The sequence below is a fragment of the Triticum dicoccoides genome, chromosome 3B (genome assembly GCF_002162155.2).
Source record: "Triticum dicoccoides isolate Atlit2015 ecotype Zavitan chromosome 3B, WEW_v2.0, whole genome shotgun sequence".
NCBI classification, from domain to species: domain Eukaryota; kingdom Viridiplantae; phylum Streptophyta; class Magnoliopsida; order Poales; family Poaceae; genus Triticum; species Triticum dicoccoides.
This window is the reverse complement of record NC_041385.1, coordinates 11414387-11441483: the sequence shown is the minus strand read 5'-3', so window position 1 is coordinate 11441483 and position 27097 is coordinate 11414387. Positions and strand designations below refer to the sequence as shown.

Sequence of the window (27097 nt, the reverse complement as noted above, 5' to 3'; positions counted from 1 at the left end):
GACTGTTCCATTTTGAACTATTTCAAAAATTTATCAAGGTATGTACTCATTGAAAAATCTTATCAAGCGTCTTGATCTATCAATATAGATCTTGATGCTCAATGTGTAAGCAGCTTCACCGAGGTCTTGCTTTGAAAAACTCTTATTCAAGTATCCTTTTATGCTATCCAGAATTTCCATATCATTTCCAATTAACAATATGTCATCCACATATAATATTAGAAATGCTACAGAGCTCCCACTCACTTTCTTGTAAATACAGGCTTCTTCAAAAGTCTGTATAAAACCATATGCTTTGATCAACTCATCAAAGCATATATTCCAACTCCGAGATGCTTGCACCAGTCCATAGATGGATCGCTGGAGCTTACACAATTTGTTAGCACCTTTAGGATTGACAAAACCTTCTGGTTGCATCATATACAACTCTTCTTTAAGAAAACCATTAAGGAATGCAGTTTTGTTTATCCATTTGCCAGATTTCATAAAATGCGGCAATTGCTAACATGATTCAGACAGACTTAAGCATAGATACGAGTGAAAAACTCTCATCGTAGTCAACACCTTGAACTTGTCGAAAACCTTTTGTGACAATTCTAGCTTTGTAGATAGTAACACTATCAGCGTCCGTCTTCCTCTTGAAGATCCATTTAATCTCAATGTCTCGCCGATCATTGGGCAAGTCAATCAAAGTCCATACTTTGTTTTCATACATGGATCTTATCTCAGATCTCATGGCCTCAAGCCATTTTGCGGAATCTGGGCTCACCATCGCTTCTTCATAGTTTGTAGGTTCATCATGGTCTAGTAACATAACTTCCAGAACAGGATTACCGTACCACTCTGGTGCGGATCTTACTCTGTAAGACCTACGAGGTTCTGTAGTAACTTAATCTGAAGTTTCATGATCATCATCATTAACTTCCTCACTAATTGGTGTAGTAGTCACAGGAACAGATTTCTGTGATGAACTACTTTCAAATAAGGGAGCAGGTACAGTTACCTCATCAAGTTCTACTTTCCTCCCACTCACTTCTTTCGAGAGAAACTCTTTCTCTAGAAAGGATCCATTCTAAGCAACGAATGTTTTGCCTTTGGATTTGTGATAGAAGGAGTACCCAATAGTTTCCTTTGGGTATTCTATGAAGACGCACTTCTCCGATTTGGGTTCGAGCTTATCAGGTTGAAACTTTTTCATATAAGCATCGCAACTCCAAACTTTAAGAAACGACAGCTTAGGTTTACTGCTAAACCATAGTTCATACAGTGTCGTCTCAACGGATTTAGATGGTGCCCTTTTAAACGTGAATGCAGCTGTCTCTAATGTACAACCCCAAAACGATAGTGGTAAAACCGATAAGAGACATCATGGATCACACCATATCCAATAAAGTGTGGTTACGACGTTCGGACACACCATAACGTTGTGGTGTTCCAGGTGGCGTGAGATGTGAAACTATTCCACATTGTTTTAATTGAAGACCAAACTCGTAACTCAAATATTTGTCTCCGTGATCAGATCGCAGAAACTTTATTTTCTTGTTAGGATGATTTTTCCACTTCACTCTGAAATTCTTTGAACCTTTCAACTATTTCAGACTTATGTTTCATCAAGTAGATATACCCATATCTGCTCAAATCATCTTGTGAAGGTCAGAAAATAATGATACTTGCCACGAGCATCAACACTCATTGGATCGCATACATCGGTATGTATTATTTCCAATAAGTCAGTAGCTTGTTCCACTGTTCCGGAGAACGGAGTTTTAGTCATCTTGCCCAAAAGGCATGGTTCGCAAGCATCAAATGATTCATAACCAAGTGATTCCGAAAATCCATCTTTTATGGAGTTTCTTCATGCGTTTTACACCAATATGACCTAAACGGCAGTGCCACAAATAAGTTGCACTATCATTATTAACTTTACATCTTATGGTTTCAATATTATGAATATGTGTATCACACGATCGAGATCCAACAAACCATTTTCATTGGGTGTATGACCATAGAAGGTTTTATTCATGTAAACAGAACAATAATTATTCTCTAACTTACATGAATAACCGTATTGCAATAAACATGATCAAATCATATTCATGCTCAACGCAAACGCCAAATAACATTTATTTAGGTTCAACACTAATCCCGAAAGTATAGGGAGTGTGCGATGATGATCATATCAATCTTGGAACTACTTCCAACATTCATCGTCACCTCACCCTCAACTAGTTTCTGTTTATTCTGCAACTCCCGTTTCGAGTTACTACTCTTAGCAACTGAACTAGCATCAAATACCAAGGGGTTGCTATAAACACTAGTAAAGTACACATCAATATCATGTATATCAAATATACCTATGTTCACTTTGCCATCCTTCTTATCCGCCAAATACTTGGGGTAGTTCCACTTCCAGTGACCAGTCCCTTTGCAGTAGAATCACTTAGTCTTAGGCTTAGGTCTAGACTTGGGCTTCTTCACTTGAGCAGCAACTTGCTTGCTGTTCTTCTTGAAGTTCCCCTTCTTCCCTTTTCCCTTTTTCTTGAAACTAGTGATCTTGTCCACCATCAACACTTTGATGTTTTTCTTTGATTTCTACCTTCGCCGATTTTTGCATCGCGAAGAGCTTGGGAATTGTTTTCGTCATCCCTTGCATACTATAGTTCATCATGAAGTTCTAGTAACTTAGTGATGGTGACTAGAGAATTCTGTCAATCACTATCTTATCTGGAAGATTAACTCCCACTTGATTCAAGCAATTGAAGTACCCAGACAATCTGAGCACATGCTCACTAGTTGAGCGATTCTCCTCCATCTTTTAGCCATAGAACTTGTTGGAGACTTCATATCTCTCAACTCGGGTATTTGCTTGAAATATTAACCTCAACTCCTGGAACATCTCATATGGTCCATGACGTTCAAAACGTCTTTGAAGTCCCGATTCTAAGCCGTTAAGCATGGTGCACTAAACTATCAAGTAGTCATCATATTGAGCTAGCCAAACGTTCATAACGTCTGCATCTGCTCCTGCAATAGGTTTGTCACCTAGCGGTGCATCAAGGACATAATTCTTCTGTGCAGCAATGAGGATAAACCTCAGATCACGGATCCAATCCGCATCATTGCTACTAACATCTTTCAACATAATTTTCTCTAGGAACATATCAAAATAAACATATGAAAGCAACAACGCAAGCTATTGATCTACAACATAATTTGCAAAATACTACCAGGACTAAGTTCATGATAAATTTAAGTTCAATTAATCATATTACTTAAGAACTCCCACTTAGACAGATATCTCTCTAGTCATCTAAGTGATCACGTGATCCAAATCAACTAAACCATGTCCGATCATCACGTGAGATGGAGTAGTTTCAATGGTGAACATCACTATGTTGATCATATCTACTATATGATTCACGTTCGACCTTTCGGTCTCCGTGTTCCGAGGCCATATCTGCATATGCTAGGCTCGTCAAGTTTAACCTGAGTATTCCGCGTGTGCAAAACTGTCTTGCACCCGTTGTAGATGGACGTAGAGCTTATCACACCCGATCATCACATGGTGTCTGGGTACGACGAACTTCAGCAACGGTGCATACTCAGGGAGAACACTTCTTGATAATTTTAGTGAGAGATCATCTTAAAATGCTACCGTCAATCAAAGCAAGATAAGATGCATAAAGGATAAACATCACATGCAATCAATATAAGTGATATGATATGGCCATCATCATCTTATGCTTGTGATCTCCATCTCCGAAGCATCGTCGTGATCACCATCGTCACCGGCGCGACACCTTGATCTCCATCGTAGCATCGTTGTCGTTTACGCCATCTATTGCTTCTACGACTATCGCTACCGCTTAGTGATAAAGTAAAGCAATTACAGGGTGTTTGCATTTCATACAATAAAGCGACAACCATATGGCTCCTGCCAGTTGCCGATAACTTCGGTTACAAAACATGATCATCTCATACAATAAATATAGCATCACGTCTTGACCATATCACATCACAACATGCCCTGCAAAAACAAGTTAGACGTCCTCTACTTTGTTGTTGCAAGTTTTACGTGGCTGCTACGGGCTTAGCAAGAACCGTTCTTACCTACGCATCAAAAAAACCACAACGATAGTTTGTCAAGTTGGTGTTGTCTTAACCTTCGCAAGGACCGGGCGTAGCCACACTCAATTCAGCTAAAGTGAGAGAGACAGACACCCGCCAGCCACCTTTAAGCACGAGTGCTCGTAATGGTGAAACCAGTCTCGCGTAAGCGTACACGTAATGTCGGTCCGGGCCGCTTCATCTCACAATACCGCCGAACCAAAGTATGGCATGCTGGTAAGCAGTATGACTTGTATCGCCCACAACTCACTTGTGTTCTACTTGTGCATATAACATCAACGCATAAAACCTAGGCTCGGATGCCACTGTTGGGGAACGTAGTAATTTCAAAAAAATTCCTACGCACACGCAAGATCATGGTGATGGCATAGCAATGAGAGGGGAGAGTGTAGTCCATGTACCCTCGTAGACCGTAAGCGGAAGCGTTATGACAACGCGGTTGATGTAGTCGTACGTCTTCATGATTCGACCGATCCAAGCACCGAACGTACGGCACCTCCGAGTTCAGCACACGTTCAGCTCGATGACAATCCCCGGGCTCCGATCCAGCAAAGCTTCGGGGATGAGTTCCGTCAGCACGACGGCATGGTGACGATGATGATGCTCTACCAGCGCAGGGCTTCGCCTAAACTCCGCGACGATATGACCGAGGTGGAATATGGTGGAGGGGGGCACCGCACACGGCTAAGGAACGATCCGTAGATCAACTTGTGTGTCTATGGGGTGCCCCCCTGCCCCCGTATATAAAGGAGCAAGGGGGAGGCCGGCCGGCCCCTTGGGCGCGCCAAGGGAGGAGGAATCCTCCTCCTAGTAGGAGTAGGACTCCTCCTTTCCTACTCCTACTAGGAGGGGGAAGGAAGGGGGAGAGGGGGAAGGAAAGGGGGGCGCCGCCCCCCCCCCCTCCTAGTCCAATTCGGACCAGAGGGGGGAGGGGGCGCGCGGCCCATGCTGGCCGCCCCTCTCTCCTTTCCCCTAAGGCCCATAAGGCCCAATACTCTCCCGGGGGGTTCCGGTAACCCCCCCGGCACTCCGTTTTCTCCGAAATCACCCGGAACACTTTCGGTGTCCGAATATAGTCGTCCAATATATCAATCTTTATGTCTCGACCATTTCGAGACTCCTCGTCATGTCCGTGATCACATCCGGGACTCCGAACAAACTTCGGTACATCAAAACTTATAAACTCATAATAAAACTGTCATCGTAACGTTAAACGTGCGGACCCTATGGGTTCGAGAACTATGTAGACATGACCTAGAACCATTCTCGGTCAATAACCAATAGCGGGACCTGGATGCCCATATTGGTTCCTACATATTCTACGAAGATCTTTATCAGTCAAACCGCATAACAACATACGTTGTTCCCTTTGTCATCGGTATGTTACTTGCCCGAGATTTGATCGTCGGTATCCAATACCTAGTTCAATCTCGTTACCGGCAAGTCTCTTTACTCGTTCTGTAACACATCATCTTATAACTAACTCATTAGTTACAATGCTTGCAAGGCTTAGGTGATGAGTATTACCGAGAGGGCCCAGAGATACCTCTCCGACAATCAGAGTGACAAAACCTAATCTCGAAATACGCCAACCCAACATGTACCTTTGGAGACACCTGTAGTACTCCTTTATAATCACCCAGTTACGTTGTGACGTTTGGTAGCACCCAAAGTGTTCCTCCGGTAAACGGGAGTTGCATAATCTCATAGTTACAGGAACATGTATAAGTCATGAAGAAAGCAATAGCAACATACTAAACGATCAAGTGCTAGGCTAACAGAATGGGTCATGTCAATCACATCATTCTCCTAATGATGTGATCCCATTAATCAAATGACAACACATGTCTATGGTTAGGAAACATAACCATCTTTGATTAATGAGCTAGTCAAGTAGAGGCATACTAGTGACTATATGTTTGTCTATGTATTCACACATGTATCACGTTTCCGGTTAATACAATTCTAGCATGAATGATAAACATTTATCATGAAATAAGAAAATAAATAATAACTTTATTATTGCCTCTAGGGCATATTTCCTTCAATACCTGTGACAAAGAACTCCTTAACTGCCGCAATAATCTCTGCCTTAAGAACATCCCAGTTACGCTGATAGAAACGCGTCGTGAATCGATCCAACCCTGGAGCCTTTAAAGGCCCTATTTGGAAGAGCGTGTACGAAATCTCTTTGTCTACTAAAGGCAAACTTAGAGTATCATTCATATTTGCTATAACCCTCTGCTGGATACTATCCAAGACGACCGATGGGTTCGGAGTTGGGTCCTTCGTGTATACTTCCTTGAAGTATGACTGCGACATCCTCTCCATCTCTGAGGGTACAGAGCACCAAGAGCCATCCATCTTTTTCAGGCGCTGAATATGGTTCCTCCTCGCCCTCCAGATTGCTCTACGGTGCAGGTATTTTGTGTTACGTTCACCCTCCTTTAGCCACGTAATACGTGACCGCTGCAGCCACATCATTTCTTCTCTATAAAGGAGTTTGTCTAACTAATTCATCTTATTCCGGATCTGGGACCGATCAGCCCCAGTTAATTGTAGTGCAGCTAGTTGACTCCTTAGCTCTTCTATTTCTTTCAAAACATTACCAAAGTTTTTCCTACTCCATTCTTTCAAATCATTCATAACATGTTGCAAAGACGCAGCCACTGAACCGAGCCCTCCACTCGGCTTATGCTTTACCCATGAATTAGCAACCACGTCTGGAAGGCCTCGGTGGCGCTCCCACATGATTTCGTACTGTGGCGCATTACCTTTCTTTCAAAATGCTTCAACATCCCCCAACTGGATAAGTAGGGGTGCATGATCTGAACAGGGCATTGCGAGATGCAGCACCCTCGTAGCTGGAAATAGGTCCTTCCATGTTTCATCCGCACAAGCACGGTCCAATCTGGCTTGCACATTCGATCACCGTCTTGCTCGTTATTATATGTATAAGGAACACCTGCAAATCCCAAGTCCATGAGCTCCCACAGCAGCAGACAATCCCTAAACGCTGACATCTGCTTCTCCGACCGCATAGATCGTGAGAGATGCTCATGTTGCCACAAGGCTTCGTTATAATCTCCACAAACGAACCACGATTCCTGCGAAACTGCTCTGAGCCGAGCTAGATGATCCCACATGGCTTGCCTGTTCTCAACTCTTGGCTCGCCATAAACAAACGTCCCTCTCCATGAGGTTCCTCCACCAACATCATCGATACGAACATCGATATAATGACAGCATGCATCAAGAACTGTCACGGGCAGTGACTCATCCCAGAAGAGAGCCAAGCCTCCACTTTTTCCATTACTACTAACACCGTGAAAACCTTTTAAACCTAACCTCCACTTGAGCTTTTCCACTTTAGCTGCATCCTGTCTAGTCTCGCTTAAGAAGACTAGCTTGGGGTCGTTGGCTTTGACGAGGGCCAACACCTCCCGAACTATCCGGCGGTTCCCCACCCCCGGCAGTTCCAAGCGAGGATATTCATTGCGTCCGGCGGTCCTCCACGAGGGAGGCCGCCGATATCTCATGGTTTCCACTTTCCTTTTCCGTCTTCGCACGTTTGCTACTTGTGCTACTTGTGGGGGGAGTTTCCTTCCTTTAGATCCTCCCCACACCCATCTGTGATTGCCAATAAGGTAGAGTGTTTGTTTGGATGGCCTAAGACGACAGCGTCATCCATATTTAATCTCTTCCTTGGATCCTTGTCAACCTCCATCCCCGTACCTGCAGGTTTCTTTGGACTAGAAGCCGTATCTACAAGGGAAGGGTCCAGTTCCTCTTGCGTCTCATTGTTTTTCCTTTCTGAACCATGTGGGGTTTCCTGCCTCACATTAGGGCGAGTAGCCGTGTTTGTCCTGGATGGTTGATTCTCCATCCTACCCTGATTAGGCCCCTCTGCATACAGCCAATCACCGTATTTCATTTTCCTCTCATCATGGATACCCAGACCGCATTCCTTAAATACATGTCCAATGAGGCCGCAAACCTTGCAGAATCTTGCAAGCTTCTCATATCTCACGAGGTAAACTTGTCGTTCCTTAGCACGAACTATACTCACAAATTTCGTCAGAGGACGTTGAATGTCATGCTTCACTCGCATCCTGACATAGTCCCCACGGGTGTTCCCGTTCAAGCGCATGTCCATGATTTCACCAGCATCTTTCAGCAGTTTTTCAACTACCGACTCCTTGCAGTATGCCTCTGGCAACTTATGGATCTGAAGCCAAATCGGCATCTCAGAAATTTCGATCTCATCTGTCTTACTGAACCCATCGTAAGGACACATCAGAACAGCCATGTTATGAAACAGCCAAGGCCCCTGCATCATCATGCGCTCCCAATCCCCCAGGCAAGACGCTTGGACGACGAATCGGTTAGGGCCAACTGGTTTGAATCTCACACTCTGCGCTGGGTTCCACGCCGCGCGCATGTCCTTGTAGAACGCTGATTGACTGAAATTTTTCTCCGTGTGCACCCTAGCTAGGGCAAGCCATCTGACACTTTCATTGATCTCTGGGTCATCCACATCAATCTCGACATCAACAAAGTCCTCATCGTTAAGGTCTAACTGATTGAAGTAGTCGCCAAGATCAGGTTTACCGGCTGCCGCGCCGCTGCCGCTCACGGCGGAGTGCGCGTCCGAGGGAGACGACATCCCGTTTGGGGCAGGAGGAGCGGACCTTGAGGGCGCCCCGAAACCTAGCCCGCCGACGGCGTGAAGAGCGAACTCCGGGATGATCGCGATCGCCAAGGAGGAGGTAAACCCTAGCCGCGTGCGTAGGGGAAAAACTTAATCTGAGACAGCCTTATCATATCCTTCAGACCTGTCCTCTCCTATAAATCTTACACCTGAGTATACCGTAAGGTGAAACACATAGCACCTTAGCAATTTACTTCATCAGTTCAAGCTTTAAGATGTGTAAAAGCTATATTAGTTAAGGAAAATATACCTACTACAACAAAGGGAATTTATCGCATGTAGATAAATAAATTCTCCACCAACATTCACCTGTGTGAATATTGATTTTTCCCCTTTATATAAGTCACTCTCTTTCAAAGGAGCAGATAAATATGCTGTCCGGTTTCACTTTGTAATTACTTCTTGGTAGCATTGGCCTAGTTCACCAGTCGGAGTCACATAAATCAATACAGGGCACATGAGGGAGGATAACAAGACAAATGAGCGCGCGATGAAAATAGGAGGCGTCGGTAACCAGGGTGGAGCGAAAGTGTCATATGCCATGGGATCAGAATGATTATGGTGCCAAGTGGAGCAAGATCCAAAGAACCCACGGCTAAAGAGGCCGGAACGGCTACCATCAGGAGCTACCATCTGTGTTTTATTAGACACTGTGCGCGTAGATTACAAGCAAAGCATGAAGGACCTTCCTATTAGAGAGAGAATTGATGGAGTTTTGACGTAACTTTGAGTTTCGTTACAATTTGGATCGCTACTGCTCAAGGCTTTCAGGACAAACATGTTTGACATGGCTTTTTATAATTTGACGTCCAGTGCTAAGATGAAAAAAAAATCATTATAGAACAGAGAATTGACAAATTGTTATTCCAGCCAATTTCTCTTTGAAAAGTTTTTTAAATATATGCATAGAGTTTTTTTTTTCTGTATTTTTTCTCTACACACTATTTTCATCTCAAGATAAAGCACATGCGAATATACAGGCATACACTCCGGTCCTGCTATTATCCACTTCAGCCGTCGCCGCCGCCCGTCGTCATCTTCGTCGTCGGCGAGATCCTGTGGTTAACGTGGCCGTGAACTCTCTTGATGGCCACGCAGCCGCCCAGCTCCTCGCCAGAATCCTAACCGACCGGGCCGAAGCCTTCCCGATTTCTTGAGCTGCTTGGGAACCTTCCTCGCGCCTCATTGACTAAGCACCGCCTTGTGTGGAAGATTTTCTGGGGAACGAGAGGCGAGAGTTTGTATCAAAATTTTCAAAAAATGTACATGAATGACAAAAAAAGGTCGCTGATTCAAAAAATGTTCATGGATTGAAAAAAACGTTCATGCATTAAAAACTGTTCATCAAAACACAAAATTGTTTGTGAATTTAAAAAATTGTTTCCCAATTGGAGAAATTGTTTGTCGATTCAAAGAAATGTTTGCCGATTCAAAAAAACAGTTCAAAACTTGTGGTCCTTAAGTGTAATGCCAGAATTATTTAACCAATTAGGGCTTCACTTTTACGATTAGTGCTAAGATAATCTTATGTGACTATTTTCCTCCTCCTTGATACGGCTGAGGCATGCCATGTCCTTGTGACTAATGGGGTGGTTATATCAAATGCTCAGTTTTAATTTCTGGTTTACTTGGTTTGATGTTCTTGTACTAATAATTTTGATCCATGTTCGTTGCCAAAAGAATTAGTCCAAAAAAGAATGAACGTGTTCGCTTATACTGGATGGCTTTTATTATGACAGCACCTCCTAATGATAAGTTATTATGTGCAAAACCATTATCACTATGCATGTGATATCTTGATAACCATGAACTTGTGGGTCACCATTCTCCACGTGTGCAACGAAGCTCTGTGTGGGAGATCTTATGGGGAACGAGAGGCGACGGTTTGTATCAGTAGAACCGGGCGATTAGGTACCATGGTTGCCCTCCGGAGAGTGTATATTGTTAGGTGAAACACATAGCACCATAACAATTCACTTCATCAGTTCAAGCTTTAAGCTGTGTAAAAGCTATATTAGTTACTAAGGAAAATGTATCGGTCGTTCGACGGTCTCAGAATCTCAATGTAATTTTTATTATATCTGAGATGCTTTGTACCTACGGTGAATTTTAATAATTGATCTGGATCATTTTGGTGAAAAAAAGCTTTAAGATGGTAAAATCTATAGTAGTTACTAAGGAAAACATACCTACCGCAAATAAATAAATTCTCCACCAACCTTCACCGGTGTAAATATTGATTTCTCCCTTTATACAAGCCACTTTTTTTTCCGGGAGTAGATAGATATGCTAGGCCGTTTCACTTGTTTTAGCTTGTTGGTATCATTTACCTAGTTCATCAAACAGTACATAGAGGATACATTAGAGAAGCTAAAGAGATAAATGAGAACGCAATGGAAATAGGAGGCATTGGTAATCGGGGTGGAGCGACTATTGCATACGCCACATGATCGAAATGACTATGAAGGCATGCCATCGTGCCAAGTTGAGCATGGCTTCGACAATACACGGCTAAATGGCTTGAAACAGCTACATTACGAGTTATCTTGTATGTTTCATTAGGCACTATGCACTTAGATTACAAGCTTGAAGGACCTTTCTGCTAGAGAGAGTAACTTGGAGGGGCTTTGCCGTAACTTCTAGTTTTTCTGCCACCGCTCTAAAATATCAGGACAAAAATGTTCCATAGTTCTCACAGCTTAGTTAATGGCATAAATCAATGATAACCTCCGCTTCTAAGATGCACAAAAAAAATTCATTCTTACAGAAATATTTGACAAATTTCTTTTTTAAAGTTTGGTCCAATTTTTCTTTAAGAAGTTCTTTTTGATATTTTCTCTTTCCATGTTTTCATCTCAAGATAAAGCATGTGTGAATATACGTGACGCGCAGACGCGTCGGTCCTGCTATTATCTACTTTAGCCGCCTCCGCCCGTCGTCGGCGAAATTCCGTGGTTGATCCGGCCGTGAATTCCCCGGATGGCCGCACAACCACCAACTCCTCGCTGCAAGGTGATTCCTAACCTGCAGGGACAAAAACTCGACGCCATTTCTTGAGCTGCTTGGGAGTTGGGAACCCTCCTCACGCCTCGCTAAGGGCTTGTACATGGTGATATCTTAGATGTGCCATGTAGGATAAATGATGAGGTGGAGGAGAGAAAATTCATAAGAAAATGTTTGTCTTCTCTTATTTAAGAGAAGACAAAATATGCTCTATTAGCACAATATGTCTCATCATATTTTTACGAATGACTAGTTGTTGAACATAAGACTAAGAGATGACCCATTGTAGCCATTTTTTTGTCATCTCTAAATTACATACAAGACTTTAAGATAAGACTATTTTATCAACCATTGTACATGGCCTGATTAAGCAACACCCGCGTGGGGATCTTGTGCAGGAACAAGAGGCGAAGGTTTTGTATCAACATAACTGTCGTTAGACACTGCAGTTTCCCTCTAGAGAGCACTCCAAGTTTGTCAGATTGATGTGAATCGAACACGTTTTACTTTCTTCCAGCTAGCTGATTTTCAATTCGATAATATTTTAAGTTTTTGTCATTTTGGTCTGCTCTGCATGTAACCCGATGATTTATTATCAAATTGAAAATTGGATGCGGGTGTGTGGTTTGGTTTCTCGACGAGGAACATGAATAAATGGAATAAAATTATTATTCATCATTGGGAACAAAGAGAGAACCAAATCATATTCACGAAGAATAGATGAAATTGCAATTGTGCCTTGAATGATTTTCAGAGCAGCATTTTTCTCAAACAAATAATTGATGGGAGCTTCAGATGGAAACAAGGAAGAGATGGGGTGCACCTTCCCACTACTAATCTTTTTTGTTTGTTTTGTGAATGACCTTTCCACTATTAATCCAAACAGCTAAGACTGTGTTTGACAACAAGGCATTGCAAAAACTGTAGTATTGAAAAACTACATTATTTTAAACTATAGGTACTAGATACTACAGTTTTCACATATCAAAGAATTTTGAAGTTTTGAGAATACTGTGACATGTTTGGTTGGTGCTCGTTTACAACGACGTAAATTAGCTGCATAGAGCCGTTTCATAGCAGTTGCAACATGTACGTTCTTAGCTGGCCTTGCAAAATGAATGACCACGATTGCACAAACAGACTAGGTGGCATGCCTGGGCATCAGCGGCCGCAGGAAGGCAGCAAGGCGACGCTATGGCTTGGCTGCCGCTTGGCCAACAGAGGCGCATAGTGGCGAGCCGGCTAGGGCGTTGAGCGGACGCACCGGCGGCGGTCGGGAGCAGTGCATGCATGGCCAGCAGCGGCGAGCAAGGCCGTAGCATGACAGCGCGGCACATCTACAGCGTGGTATTGACCGCACACAGCTAGGCATGCACATGCTCGGCCAGAAGTGCCTCGTGGATTCGCGTTGCGGCCATCAGCACGATCATGGGTGGCCAGCGTACTGACCAGATGCATGGGGCGTAGTAGGAGAGAAGGAGGAGCGCAAGCGGAAGTACGAAGGTCATCATTATTTCTCCATTGCTTTCTTTTTGGCTTGTGCATGGCCGACGATGTAAAACAGACGGCGGCAACGGCAGCGGTGGCTTGCAGCGAGGAAGGTGATAACGAACAGATTCGTTTTCTTCGCCAACTCTGTTTTCTAAAAAGAGGTAGAAAAAACTGAGCTACCAAACGGGGCCTAAGTGAGTCCATCCAATGGTTGGATGCTAGTCGAGTTAGTGGCTAGGAATCGGCCCCATCAGTGCTCGTGCCCAGTTTTACTTCTCTGATCATATGAATGTGTATATTGCTTGTTCGGCGCATGTGCGGGTTTGATTATACACTTATAGGCCTCACTCCCGTGTATCCTAAGGTGAAACACGTAGCATCTTAGCAATAACTTCACCGGTTCAACCTTTAAGATGTGTACAACTTATATTAGTTAAGAAAAATATACCTACCATAAGTCAAGGGAATTTATCATATGTTGATAAGTCGGTTCTCCAACAACCTTCACATGTTCCTCCTTATATAAGCCACTCTCTTTTCAAAGGAGTAGATAGGTATATTGGGCGGTTTCACTTTGTTTTATCTTGTTTGTAGCATTTGCCTAGTTCATCAAATAGGTAGATAGAGGACACATGAGAGAAGCTAAAGAGATAAATGAGCACACGATGGAAATACGAGGTGTCGGTAATTGGGGTGGAGCGACTTTGTCAAACGCCACATGATTGAAATGATTATGTTGTGAGGCCTTCGTGGCAAGTTGACCTAAAAACACACGTCTAAATAGATCTGATCAAGTACCATTACGTGTTATCTTATGTGTTTCATTAGACATTATGCACGTAGATTGCAAGTAAGCATGAAGGTGAGAGGGCATCAAATATGTAGACAGAGAACACATGAGATAAGCTAAAGAGATAAATGAGAACACGACGGAAAAGCAGGTCTCGGTAATCGGGGTGGAACGACTATGTCAAATGCCACATGATCAAAATAATTATGTTGTCAAGCCTTCGTGGCAAGTTGACCTAAAAAACACACGGCTAAATGGATGTGAACAAGTACCATTACGTGTTATCTTGTGTATTTCATTAGACATTATGCACATAGATTGCAAGTACGCCTGGCTCGAGCAAATCAGAACAAAAATGTTCCATATTGTTTTTATAGCTTAGCTAATGACATAAATCTAACAGTAACAACCTCCATTGCTAAGATGCACAAAAATGTCATTATATAACAAATAGTTGCCAAATTTCAACTCTTGTCGAAATGCTTCCGCCCTGCTTTATACCTAAAGGAACACCCGGACAAAGTATACAGTCGAACGATACAAGATGGAGAGATAGCCCTCGTATAAAGCCGATCCCAGAATAACCGGGTCACGCGGAACGAACGCGACTACACAACCGAAATATAACAAAGGAAGAAATGATTACAATGACACGATGTGCCCTAGTACACCTAAGCTTCATGACAACGCCCTCGGGAAGGAGAACTGTGCAGAGCAGCACCGCTGCCGAGTCTAGAATGGACAAAGATTTACACCCGGAGCCCAGACACGGAGAGGAGGACCACGACAACGTCTTCAAGAAGAAAGCGGCGCTCATGAGAGTCATTGTCGCCAGCGCCAATGTGCGGAGCTTTTGCTTGAAGCTCCTCAGTTCCGGTAGGACACCAGGACAAACATGACGAGCAAAGATCTCCAGATCTGGATCAGGGTGCCTCCACAACTAGAGCGCGCCTGAGCCACCCATCGCTATATCTCTCGCCGCCGACACGACCAAGAGAAGTAGCCACCACCGTCGCAATGGAGCCCGCCGGAGAACCCATCACGTGGACCGTCTTCCAGGGTGCAGCCTCGGCCTCCAAGCCCCGAGACAACGCCAACCGCCCGCTTCACAATGCACAAGTCACGATAGGTAAAGCCCGACATCAGTCATCGGGCTAGGGTCAGTGCCACCACCATAGGGGCGCCTACTCTTACAATCCCCTCCATTCCCGGTGTACCGGGAGGGACATAGCCCAGTGGCTGCCGACGGCCATTGTCGAGAGCAGCTCAGACAACACCAAGTCCACGGCCTGCACATTGGTCCGACAATCGGCATGGCATTGTCCCCTCCACCACATCCCAGACCGACACCAATGTTACAATGAGAAGATGACTCACCAACCAAGTCGCAAGCTCCCACCTTAGCTTGACCGGTGGCAACCTAAAGCCGAGAAGTTCGACTCCAAGGTGGCAATGCGCCGGACCTCGCTCGGGGAGCACCCAACCCTTGGCAGGAGAACCATATCAGACTCTATACCCGGCGGGCAGTCCGTGTCGCCGGCCTACTGCCGACACAAGAACCTAAACGACGTGGGAGCCGCCCCAACAAGAGGGTTCCTTCCACCTTCCCGCGCCACTTGCAGCCTCCCGGCGACAGAACCGGCAAGAACTGGCCGGCATCCAGCTCACCCGCACCCCCCTGCACCCTGTCGCAAGAGATCCGGAAGGAGAGCCCACACCGCCATGAGCGTGCCACCCATCGTGAGGCCCTCCACGCCACCACACAGAGTCGGCAGCCTCGTCGCAGGACCTCGAAGTCACACCGTCGCGCCCCTCGTCTGAACTGCACTGCCGCTGCCACCCGAGCAGGGGGAAGAGGAATCCCGCCACCGCCATCACCAACGGGCGGCGAGGGAGTAAGAAAAAGGGTGGAGGCCCCCGGCCGGCGGCGCCCTAGGGTTTCCCCCCGGTCCCCCACGGGGACGACGCGGAAGGGAGAGGGGTGAGATGTCAAAGGAAGACACACTCTTGCTAACCAAATTTCTACTCTAGCCAATTTCTTTTTGAAAAGTTATTATATGATTCACATAATTAAAAAACAAAAGTTGTTTGTATCTGCATAGAGTTCTTTTCGCTATTTTTCCTCTCCATATTTTCATCTGAAGATAAAACACGTGTGAATATACGTGACGCGCATACTCTCTCCGGTCCTGCTATTATCCACTTCCGCCGCCGCCGCCGCCGCCTGTCGTCGGCGAGATTCCGTGGTTGATGCGGCCGTGAACACCCCCGATGGCCGCTCAGCCGCCCAGCTCCTCGCCGCAAGGTCAGATTCCTAACCCGCCGGCCCGAAACCGTCCCGATTCCTTGAGCTGCCTGGGAACCCTCGTCGCGCCTCGCCGATTAAGCACCACCCTGCGCGGGGGATCTTGTGGGGAACGAGAGGCGAGGGTTTTTATCAGCCGCGGTTTCCCTCTGGAGAGTCGATAGTGCCCCCCAAGTTCGTCAGATTGATGTGAATCGTAAAACTGGGTTCCTGAGTGAGTTCGTGTGGGTTATCTCCATGATTCGTGGTTGTCTAGCTCCGGTGACTTTTTCCATGGAGACAAGGCTATGGACTGGATGCTCCACCTTGAGGCAAGGCTGAAAATTTTAGAAGTTTATAAAGCATCATAGGAACTTTTGTAATTATAAGGTCCTTTCCCCCCTAATTGTGGTTTAAAGCATCATAGGAACTTTGAAAATTCTTTCCCCCCCCTAATTGTTTTCCCCAAGAGTTGTAGGTGGTCAATCCCTGATGTTGAATGATTAATTTTGTCAGACTTGCACTGTTCTTAGAGTGAAACTGTATATATATTTTTAACTTTTCTAATGCTGCAGATGGTTCCGGCGGAGGCGGATCCTCGGAAAATCTGGTACTCCAAGCCCCACAGGCAGTGCGGGAGGATTACGTGCAGAACGCCGTCAATTTCCTCGCGCATCCGAAGGTGAAGGGTTCTCCGGTGTCCTACAGGTACTCTTTCCTGGAGAAGAAAGGGCTCACCAAGGAGGAAATCGACGAGGCCTTCCGCCGGGTTCCTGTAAGTTGCTATTTCCCGGCCACCTCCGCTTGAATGTTTAACTGAGAAAATGAGAAGAGGGTCAAGTGTTCCTTTCCTGAATGGCTTGATGTCTTGCAGGATCCGCCGACAAGCAGTACGGATGCTGCGGCTGTTGGTTCGCAACAAGGTATCTCCACATGCTGAATGGTTGAGCTAATGAAGTAACGGTTTACAGTGACATCATCATATTACTCTGTTAATTTGTTTGCTGTCTAATTGGATGGATCTTTACATAATGTCCGGTCTATGCCTTGCACACAGCATCTAGTATTTATGTAACTTTGATTGAACTTACTCTCTTTTTATCATCTGATGATGCGAACAAAAGTACTTTAGGTAATGCATCTAAATGGTGTTTTCTTCAAGGGGTATTCATCTAGTTCAGACACACATCTTGTTTCTGAAAAATTACTAGGATAGCTTCAGAAGAAATAGTATGACTAAATACTTAATTATAAGATATTTTTGATTGTTGAAAATAGTCCTTATGCTATTCTGATTCCTCACATGGAAATCCGGAATAAGTCTACAGTCGCTCTTGCTGGCAGCTAGCCTATTCAAAATAGAAGAATGTCTTCCTTGCATGACATTTAATATCTACGCTTCAAAGTTCTGTCCTGAAATCTTGCCATATTCAGAGAAGCGTACCATGTTTGTTAACTTATATGCTAAAAGGCTGTCTTGCTTTCTGTGCTTCCAGCAAGCAATCCAAATCAATCTGCGGGGGTGCAGCCTTACGCATCAGTTCAGACGCCACAAGCGCCAACTGGCTCTGTCGCCACTGGTCATATAGTCCCACCAACACAGACACAATTTAGCTGGTATCATACACTCCTTGGTGCTGGTATTTTCCTTGGAGTTGGAGCTAGTTCAGTTGTCATCATCAAGGTATTTTGTGTGTTCTGCAAATGGTCATGATTTTAGTGGAAGAATTGAGGGATTAACTTTGTTTGCGTGTGTATTTTGCACAGAAATTGTTCCTGCCTAGGCTAAAATCTTGGACCTGTAGAGTCGTTTCTGAAGGAGATGAAAATGCGGACAACGATCTGAAATCCAAGCTTTATGATGAAATTAAAGAGGCTATGGAAGCTTCCTCATCAGCCTTTTCTGCTATTGCTAAAACAAACCAAGAATTGCTGGCTTCAAAGGAAGAAGGTTCAAAACATTTCTTAATAATTTAGCATATTCTTGCTCGAGGATAACCATTATTGTTTGAGTTTGATTACATTAGTGGTTTTCTCTTGTTCACAGATAAGAAGATACTTGTAAAGTTAACAGAAGCATTGGATTCTCAGGCAGAGGTGTTGAAATCCTTGAGCGAGACCTTACATCATACAAGGGAGAATCGGTTTTCGCAGTACAATATGTTGGAAGAGCATGCTCAACCTGGACCATGGAATGGTTAGAAATCAATATTTATGCATTATAGGGGCACATTATTCTGTTAATTTTGAATTCAATTACTATCACCCAGATCCTTGCTTACGTGAACCTTCTGCATATAAAATACTAGATTGGCAGGTTGTAGGGTTTCTAGCGAGTTATTTTAACATCTATTGGTATTGTGTCTCACCACATTCTTATTGTATTGTACCAACAGGGCCAACTACTAATTCATGGAGAACTTCCCAGGTATGATTTGTAGACTTGTAGATATTCCTCCTGTTCGTCAGTACTTACATAGGTTTGCACTCCTTATGTCTTACCCAGCGTTTCTGTTTGTAGCAAACCAACATGTACACAACGACGCCAAATGGTGATTTTGACTCAGGTAAGAACTAAGGAACTAACTTGAGCTGGCACCACCATATCTCCTACCTTATACTTGTTCACTCCTGTGTTATGTTTGGGCAGGGAGGCAACCGTTCATGCCATTACCTGCAGAACCTACAGCGGGATCATTTCCAAGATCTTATGTTGATGTAAGCTACTGTATCATCCTTTAAGACAGAAAAAACAGGACAGTGGTTCTAGAATTACGCTTAAATTAGATGCTCTGTACTTGCAGCAGCGGGTGCCGAGGGCTGGGTACGGGTTCCAGCCGCAGATGGGCTATGACAGATCGAACCCTGGTACTCGGGAGGGCTACTACGGTTCTCCTCCGTACTACCCTGGGGGCAGCAACGCCGTTGATGCTCCAGCACCGGCACCAGCTCCGGTAGCGGTACCAGCACCTGCGCCAGCACCAGCACCGACACCAGTTGCACAGGAAAGCCCGTTCCAGCGCCACTGGGTTCCCCCACAGCCACCAGGGGTCGCCATGCCAGAGGCCGCAGCCGCCATTCGGCAGCCAAGGTCCCTTCCAAGACAAGAGCCACAGCCAGCAGCAAGCTCAGCCGATGCTCCTAGACCGGCAGACTCTGCCGTAAATGAGCAGATGGACGGTGTATCATCCGCTGTCACCAGTGACGAGTCGCCTAGTAGCAGCGCTGCCGTGGGCACCATGGCCGGCGCGGCCAACGGTGAGAATGGAGAAGGGCCTGGAGCCGCCTGATTTTGACGAGAGCAACTCATTCGATTTTCCGTGTTGTGTGCGGTTCACATATCTAATTATCTATGCACTGTTAATTAGGTATTGGAAACTGCATATGATGGTTGTAATTAGCAGCACGTGTATAAGAAAAAATGGATTAGATACTTGTGTGATTCACTTGACGGCACCATGTATACGGAATCACTTATATTTTCTACCTGTATGTAAGAAAATATTTTCTACCAGCAGCTTCGATAGCTATGATTAGTGATAAAATGAGCATGTTATTATGAACGATGTCATACTGAAAACATGTTGAAAGAGCGAAGAGTCGAGGGTGCGGATATTTCAGTTTTCTTTGTTTGCTGGCAACTTCAGCATGTTTAAATATTGAAGTGAAGTAGAAATTGCTTAATGTACCCAACTTTTCCGCGGTAGCTCAAGTTTTTATGGTGCATTGGCTAGTATCTTTCCAAGTGAACTAGTAGGTTTGCACAATTTATGTTGATATACATATATTGTAACTCATGGGCATTGGTCACATGAAAACAGATAGGCGCTCCGATTTTCGCTTGCGTTTATAAGATCCCCGCTTATATATACTGCTCCAACTCCACCGGACTAGATATCGCGTTACATCGTTTCACTTTGTTTTAACTTGTCTGGTAGCATGCACCTTCCCCTGGGTGCGTAGTTACACACCTAGCTTTGTATATCATGTAGGGGAAATCACACACACAAAGGGAAATGATTTGCGAGGGGAGAGCAGGAGAGTTGAAAAAACATGTGGGAACAGGAGGCTTGAGGAACATGGGTCGAGCAATTGTTCTATATGTTGGATGAAGTTAAGCTAGAAGCTGCGGCTCCATCTCAGAGTGAGACATATGTCGAACTTTTGTGGTTCCCAAATGAGGTAGAGTAGCAGAAATGAAATGCAGACATTTCAATTTTATGAATTTGTCGGTAACTCGCGTCTGTTCAGACCGCAGGGTCGAAGTAGGAACTGCTTAGCGTAGCTAACCTTTTCTTGCTGTCTTGAGCTTTCAAGGCGATTAACGACATATCTATTGTAACTTGTGAGCATTGACCACATGAAAACAAATCGATCCTCCACCGACTTTCACTTGCGTTAATAATTCTTCCCCTCTTATACATACCTCTGGATTTTTTTTTAATTTTTTTTTGAGGAATACATGCCTCTGGAACTTCACTCGAGTAGACATCCGGTTAAATCGTTTCATTTCTTTTAACTTGTTGGTGGCTTGACATAGTAGTACATGATGCAGGGGACAAACACATAAATCAAGCAAAATCTATTTGCAGGAGAACTGAAGAATTGAAAACACATGTGACAACAGGAGACATATCAATATGAGGATTAGAGAGGAATCAAAAGTATGTGAGATCCAGTACACAAGAACGTAAGGCATCAACAGTGGCCATAGGCAGACCAAAGCTCTTTTGAGATGTCTAGGACGAAACAGAGCCGCTTAACTCGATGCAAAGAGTTCACCTCTCTTTTCCATTTGTAGCTCACCAAAGTACTATTGGTACTCCCTCCATCCCATAATATACGACGCTCTTATATTATGGGACGGAGGGAGTAGGTCGCGGGGTTCCTATCATGAGTTCTTTTAACATCAATATATTGGTATTGTGTCTCGCCATGTTGTTAAACAAGTAATTCATGGAGAGCTTCCCAGGTATGATTTGTAGACTCGTAGTTATACATTCCTCCTGTTTATAGAAGAAAACTGATTTGCTGAACAATTATTCCTCCTTGTACTGAATGGATTTCCCTAAGCTACAAGTCACGGCTTCATCCAAGAGAGGAACATATGTTGAAATCACTCACTTTGGTCAGCTCAAAACGAAAAGAAAAGAAAAGATGTCACCCCTCTTTCCGTCCGAACCCCGACGAAGAAGACGACCCGCCGCCACCGCTGCTGCCTCCGTGATAGGGAAAGCCCGCTCTCCCTCCCATTGCAACCTGATGTTGGTGCTGCTGCTGCTGGTGTTGCTGCGGCGGCGGTGAGCCGTACATGGGCTGCCCCATCATCATCATGCCTCCCGGGGCCGGGGCGGGGACAGCGGCGCCACCATAGTCGGCGTAACCGGTGGCATTATTGTCGGGCAGGTGCTGCGGCGCGGTTGACGTCAACGTGGCGGCGGCCCTCTCGCCCTCGATCTCGCGGAACTTGTGGAGGTAGTGCTTGAGGGGGTCGACGTAGTCCTCGAAGCCGAGGGTGGTCATGGCCCAGAGGAGGTCGTCGCCGTTGATGGTCTTGCGCTTCTCGCGCTGGCACTTGTCGGAGGCCTCGCCGGTGATGAAGGAGATGAACTCGGAGACGCACTCCTGCACCGTCTCCTTGGCGTCCTTGCTGATCTTGGCGTTGGCCGGGAGCGCCTTCTTCATGATGCGGCTCACGTTGGCGATGGGCAGGAAGCGGTCCTGCTCCCGCGGCGACGACAGCTCCCCCTCCCCGCCGGTGTTGCTCGGCCCGCCGGAGTCGTTGTCCGACTCCGGCATGGCTCCTCTCCCCGATCTGTGTCTCAAATCAAGAAGCAATCAAACCACTCTAGCCTGATCAAGCAGGAGCATGAAGTTAACTGGAAGGAAGGACACTTGTACGAAAATTCAATCTTTGGAGACTATTATGTGCAGTGCGACAAGAAGAGGAGGGAGAGGGTGGTGGGGAATGGCTTGGCTGGGTCCGGTCCGTTGGATTGCGCGGATAAGAAGGGATGGAGCTGTGAACGTGGAGCCAACCCAGCCGTTGGTCTGTCGATAAGCATGTGCCACCTGTCACATTCCACAACCGTCGATCACTGCCATGTCAGACCAATCCAGGCCGTCCGTCCGCCCGCCCGCCCATTGGAGTAAAGCAGCTCTGGACAAAAAAAGAGCAGCTAATCATCAAGTCAAGCAAGGAAAAGGAAAGACTCTTCGAGCTAAACAAGGAAGGTCGATACAACAAGCACTATTTACACAACATTCTGTCCTCCGCATGGAAATCTAATCCTCCATAAACTAGCCTACATCAGTTTTCACATCGTCCACAAAGCAGCTTCAACCTACATCAGTTTTGGTGCCTTCGGAATCTTCCGCTCGACCATCATCATCCGCGACTCGCTTCAGTAATCATATTGCCTGGCATCTATTTTGTTTTGCCACATTTAGTTAGCACCATGGGGGATAGGGCAATCTAATTGCCACTGGCTTCCTTAGATTTGACATCTTCTGCTTCTGCTTCTGGTTCATTAGTTTCAGATTCTTCAGGTTCACAGTCACCAGCATTTTCTGCATCATTCTCAGCCCTGCCTTCTTCAGATCCGCCATCTTTTTCTCCAGAACCTCCTATGGTGTTACCGCTGCAATTATTCGCAGTTTCAGCTTTACCATCTCCCAATATTTCTATGCCACCATCGCCATTTGCGTTCTGCACAACCTTTTCAGCCTCGCAATCCTTGCCAAAACCATCACTGTTTCCTTTCTTCCTCGTGTCGTCAACTTCTGCCTTTCCATCTTGTAAATTCTCAGCGGCGGCAGCGGCGCTGTTTCCCTTCTCACCAGTCTTCACACAAATCCCACTTTTACCACCTTCTTCACTACTATTGCTGTTACCAATCTTTTCAGCATCCTTAGATTTACCGTCTGGATCAGCTTCAACTTCATGTTCCTTGTCTATCTCTGATTCAACTCTTCCATCCCTTGCGCTGCTGTCCTTGGCAGCTTGTTCGGCTTTTATTTTTCCTTCCATTGCTTCCTCCTCTTCCACTTCCTTCCTCTCAGCCTCCTTGGCTAGCCTAAACAGCTCCTCCTCTATCAAGGCCCTTACCAGCGGCTTTCTCTTGAACAAATCCTTGCCAAAGTACTTGTCTGAAGATATGGAAACCCATCAGAAAAGATTTGCAGATATCAACTAGTAATTAAAAAGGGAGGAGGAAGCAAAGACATACCAACTGCTTTTACAACCTCTCCAAAAGTCATCTAAAATTGGTGAAGACAAGAGAAACATATCAAGATTTGACGGTGAATGGAGGAAATGTTAAAGATCAATGATGTAGAATGTATCTCACCGTGGCAAAATTTGCAGCACCCAATATACAGAAGACAGCTTGTCTCAGCTCATCCTTGCTTGGTTTCGGTGCCTGCTTCCATGGCTTCGCATCTCCTCTAGACATAATTTTACCTTTCACACCAATGAAACAAGGTTTTGAAACATATTACAAAGGAGAGACTAGAGGTCGCACGCGTTATCTGTAAAGTATTTCACTTGCATAGTAACACGAAAACTAGAATTTGGTTGACCCCCATCTCAACATAGATTTCGGAAATGGATAGCATAAAGAAAGATAGTGCTGTATGTTGTATGAACCTATAACAAAGAAAATTTATGCCCTCCTTATGAAAAAACATCAGCACAAACTTGTTGTATCATCTAAGCAATTGCTGATGAAGCTACACAATCAACTTAGAAAGAACTAATCCCACCTCTCTCTTTTTTTTGCAGGTAAGCACTCCAGCAATGATCTATAAAAGGACATTAGCGCATAATTTGGAATTTGTCCTGGTTACTTTGTTCTAGTTAAATTAATATTGAGTAACAGAACAGTAGTACACTGCACCACCCAAATGTAATATCTACATACCAAACCAGCCTTTTCAGCCAAAATAGATGACAGTTCTAGCAAAAAAAACTAACAGTGCATTCCTGAATGCTTAAAAGAATTTTGTTGTATCTTTTCTCAACATGCATATATGCAAACAACATAAGCCACACTCAACCACATGTGCACAAGTGGAAAGTAAGGCATACCACCAGATTTCTCCTTGGAATCTGTGTTTTGGATTGCCTTTTTCTTGGTAAGAGAAATGTTTTTCTTCGTTGAAGCCACCATATCCGTGTCATCATTCTCAACATTGCTAACTTTGCAGATGGTGTTGTGATTAGCGTTTGTTCATCTGTAGGAAACGGTACTCCTGGGAGCGGAACTACAGCTAATTTCCCCAACGCGGAGTCATTTACCCCTTCAAAAGGCCCAGGTTTAGCTTGTTCCTTCGCAAATTGTCCTGTCTTGTTATCCCTCGAGAAGAACTCGGAATGGTTTGTTCTATCTTCTACAGCTTTTCTCCCATCTGCTTCCTCTTGACTACGAATTTCCAGTAGAGTTCCATCTGGTTTCCTTTTCTGCAGTAGTTTGGAAAAATGGGGAAAATAAATATGTGGAGATAGCTTATGAAAATGGTGAAAGAACTTGCAATGCAGCACACATGGGACCATGAGTTCAGGTAGTATTAGATAAGTAACTTTAGTGGCACTAAACAAAACCAAACATAAATGCATCACTACCAAAAGAAGTAAGATGCATATATGTCATACCTTGGAAGGTTCACCACCAGATAGATTTGCTTCATTCTTCTTGCGCTTTCTTTTCTTAAATTTCTGCAAATCAATAAAACACCATGTCATAAAAAAGAATCAATGTGCCAATGACAATACCAGTCAAACTGGCTTAACCTAACATGTAGAGGTATACACAGACTAACAGTTATGACAGACAACCGAAAACATCTGTTATTAGCAGAAGAGTAAGTGTTGTAACAAACTGATATGCCCAAATCACCTGACCGCTAAGTTGAGCCTTATCAGGATCTGTGTAAATAATACCAGAACAGTGTTCCATCAAGAACTCCATCACTATTGTCACTAATTCATCCTGCAAAACAGAAAAGCAAAGGGTTTCATGTGAAACTGAGCGCAGCAGATAAAAGAAAATTCTGGACCAACCTTCTTAGTGCTTGTTGAACCAGGGACATCAAATGAGCGGCACAGTTCAACTAGCATAATCTTGTTACATGTTTTGAGCTTCTCCAGTAGCTCTGTCTGCGATTTTCCCTAACATGGGTGATACAAAACCATGATAGTATCAAAGAAGCTGCTATTAAAGCACAGAGCGGCAAGGACATGCTGAATTTCAATCACGGTGCTACTAAAGGACGGCACATACCTCCTCTTCATGACAAGCAATCCCAGCAAGTTGGAGAATTTCTTCTCTGAAGACACTTACCTGATAATAAAGATCACCGAACTCACGTTAATTATGAAGGTTGAAGATAAATTCAGTCCCACCAATCTAGTAGTAGCGTCCATACGAGAAGCAAAGTTTAATCCTCCTCCCGGGAGTTGAATGTACCTTTAATTTCTTATTAATCCCTTTGCCACATGCAATAGTTTTGATAGCGTTATATGTAAACCCTATGATATCTCAAGTGCGATTCCAACTGAGGGAAACCGCAAGTACTGACATCCGAGTGGGTGAGTGAGTGACACCTAAAAGCAGTGCTGCTGAATAGCTGGTGAAATATGTCGCGCCTGCAGATAGCAGCAGCCCTGCATCTGCAGCGGACTGAAGAAATGCAAGTTCAGTAACTGAACTTGCAACACCCTGTGTGGTGACTTGGCCATGGGCCTGGTAAGCGAGACGTGTATGGGCTAGGGTCGAGTCATGTGAGCCCAGGTGGGCAGCTACTTATGTATCTTCTCTTCTAGCACTACCATCTTCTTTTCATCATCCCAAAGTACCCCACTTAAAACCTTTAAATAGACAACCCTTGTCCACCTATTCCGCCATTTGGGTAATAGACACGTCATAACCAACAAAAGAAGATATACGCTTTGCAACTTTCAATTTTTCAACCTCATTGAACCCTTTGTCAGTCTTGGCACCTCTTGCCGGCACCTCTGAAATGCCTTTCAACATCAACGCAGACATAGGCGGAGTCCAATTCATGACCTTGGGGGCCTTCGTGGGAAGAGCACCGACATTTGGAGTCTCCTGCACCTCATCATCCATCTACAACATAAACATTCCAGAAGTTAATAACACATTTCAGCACATAAAAAAAGCATAATTTCAGCACCTCAAAAACATATTTCAGCACATAAAAAAGCATGTTTCAGCTCATACAAATGAATTCCAGCATACAAGAAACCCATTTCAGCATACAAAAAACACATTTAAGCACATAAATAAAGCAGTACAGCAATAGTTTTACAACACCAAGTCCCTACAGAATGTTTTTTTCAGCATGAGAAGCAATTTACAAACTTAAATATGAGCATAGTGGCTACAAACAATGAAAAGTTTATACATCTAGTGTAATCGTTTTGACCACCTAGACATGATAATCACAAGGGAACAGAGAAGCAAATTGTTGGTCTGAACCATGTACGGCTCTCTGTAGAGAAGATAGATACAGTAGTAAGTTGACAAAACAATATCCACATAAGTGTAGGCTCTCTGTAAACAACAAGGGCGCTCTGTAGAAACAAAAACAAATTGGCAGGCCTCATCCCTTGTCAAAAATCAAGGGTCACGCACTCAGCAGGGGCTCGCCGGGCCGAGGCGGGAAGGAG

The 27097-nt window shown here is 44.6% G+C and overlaps 2 protein-coding genes and 1 pseudogene across 3 annotated transcripts; 1 reads left to right on the top strand and 2 right to left on the bottom strand.

The window, feature by feature from the left end:
- Window positions 1–16270: 16270 nt before the first annotated feature.
- LOC119274363 (peroxisomal membrane protein PEX14-like) lies at window positions 16271–20004 on the top strand. 2 transcript variants are annotated; one of them, XM_037555050.1, is made up of 10 exons: window positions 16271–16428; window positions 16983–17182; window positions 17282–17330; window positions 17904–18091; window positions 18175–18358; window positions 18455–18604; window positions 18804–18835; window positions 18929–18974; window positions 19058–19125; window positions 19215–20004. In XM_037555050.1, the coding sequence occupies exons 1-10, from the start codon at window positions 16395–16397 to the stop codon at window positions 19695–19697; spliced, it is 1434 nt and encodes a 477-aa protein (XP_037410947.1). In that variant the 5' UTR covers window positions 16271–16394; the 3' UTR covers window positions 19698–20004. The 2 variants fall into 2 exon arrangements, with proteins under 2 accessions (XP_037410947.1, XP_037410946.1); XM_037555049.1 differs by having other exon boundaries at window positions 19212–20004.
- A 1318-nt stretch (window positions 20005–21322) lies between these two features.
- Window positions 21323–22892, bottom strand: LOC119274362 (nuclear transcription factor Y subunit B-8-like). Its single transcript, XM_037555048.1, has 2 exons — window positions 22756–22892; window positions 21323–22567 (listed from the first exon to the last, which is right to left on the bottom strand). The coding sequence occupies exon 2, from the start codon at window positions 22204–22206 to the stop codon at window positions 21568–21570; it is 639 nt and encodes a 212-aa protein (XP_037410945.1). The 5' UTR covers window positions 22207–22567; window positions 22756–22892; the 3' UTR covers window positions 21323–21567.
- LOC119274361 lies at window positions 22599–26530 on the bottom strand (annotated as a pseudogene).
- Between the last annotated feature and the right edge of the window lie 567 nt (window positions 26531–27097).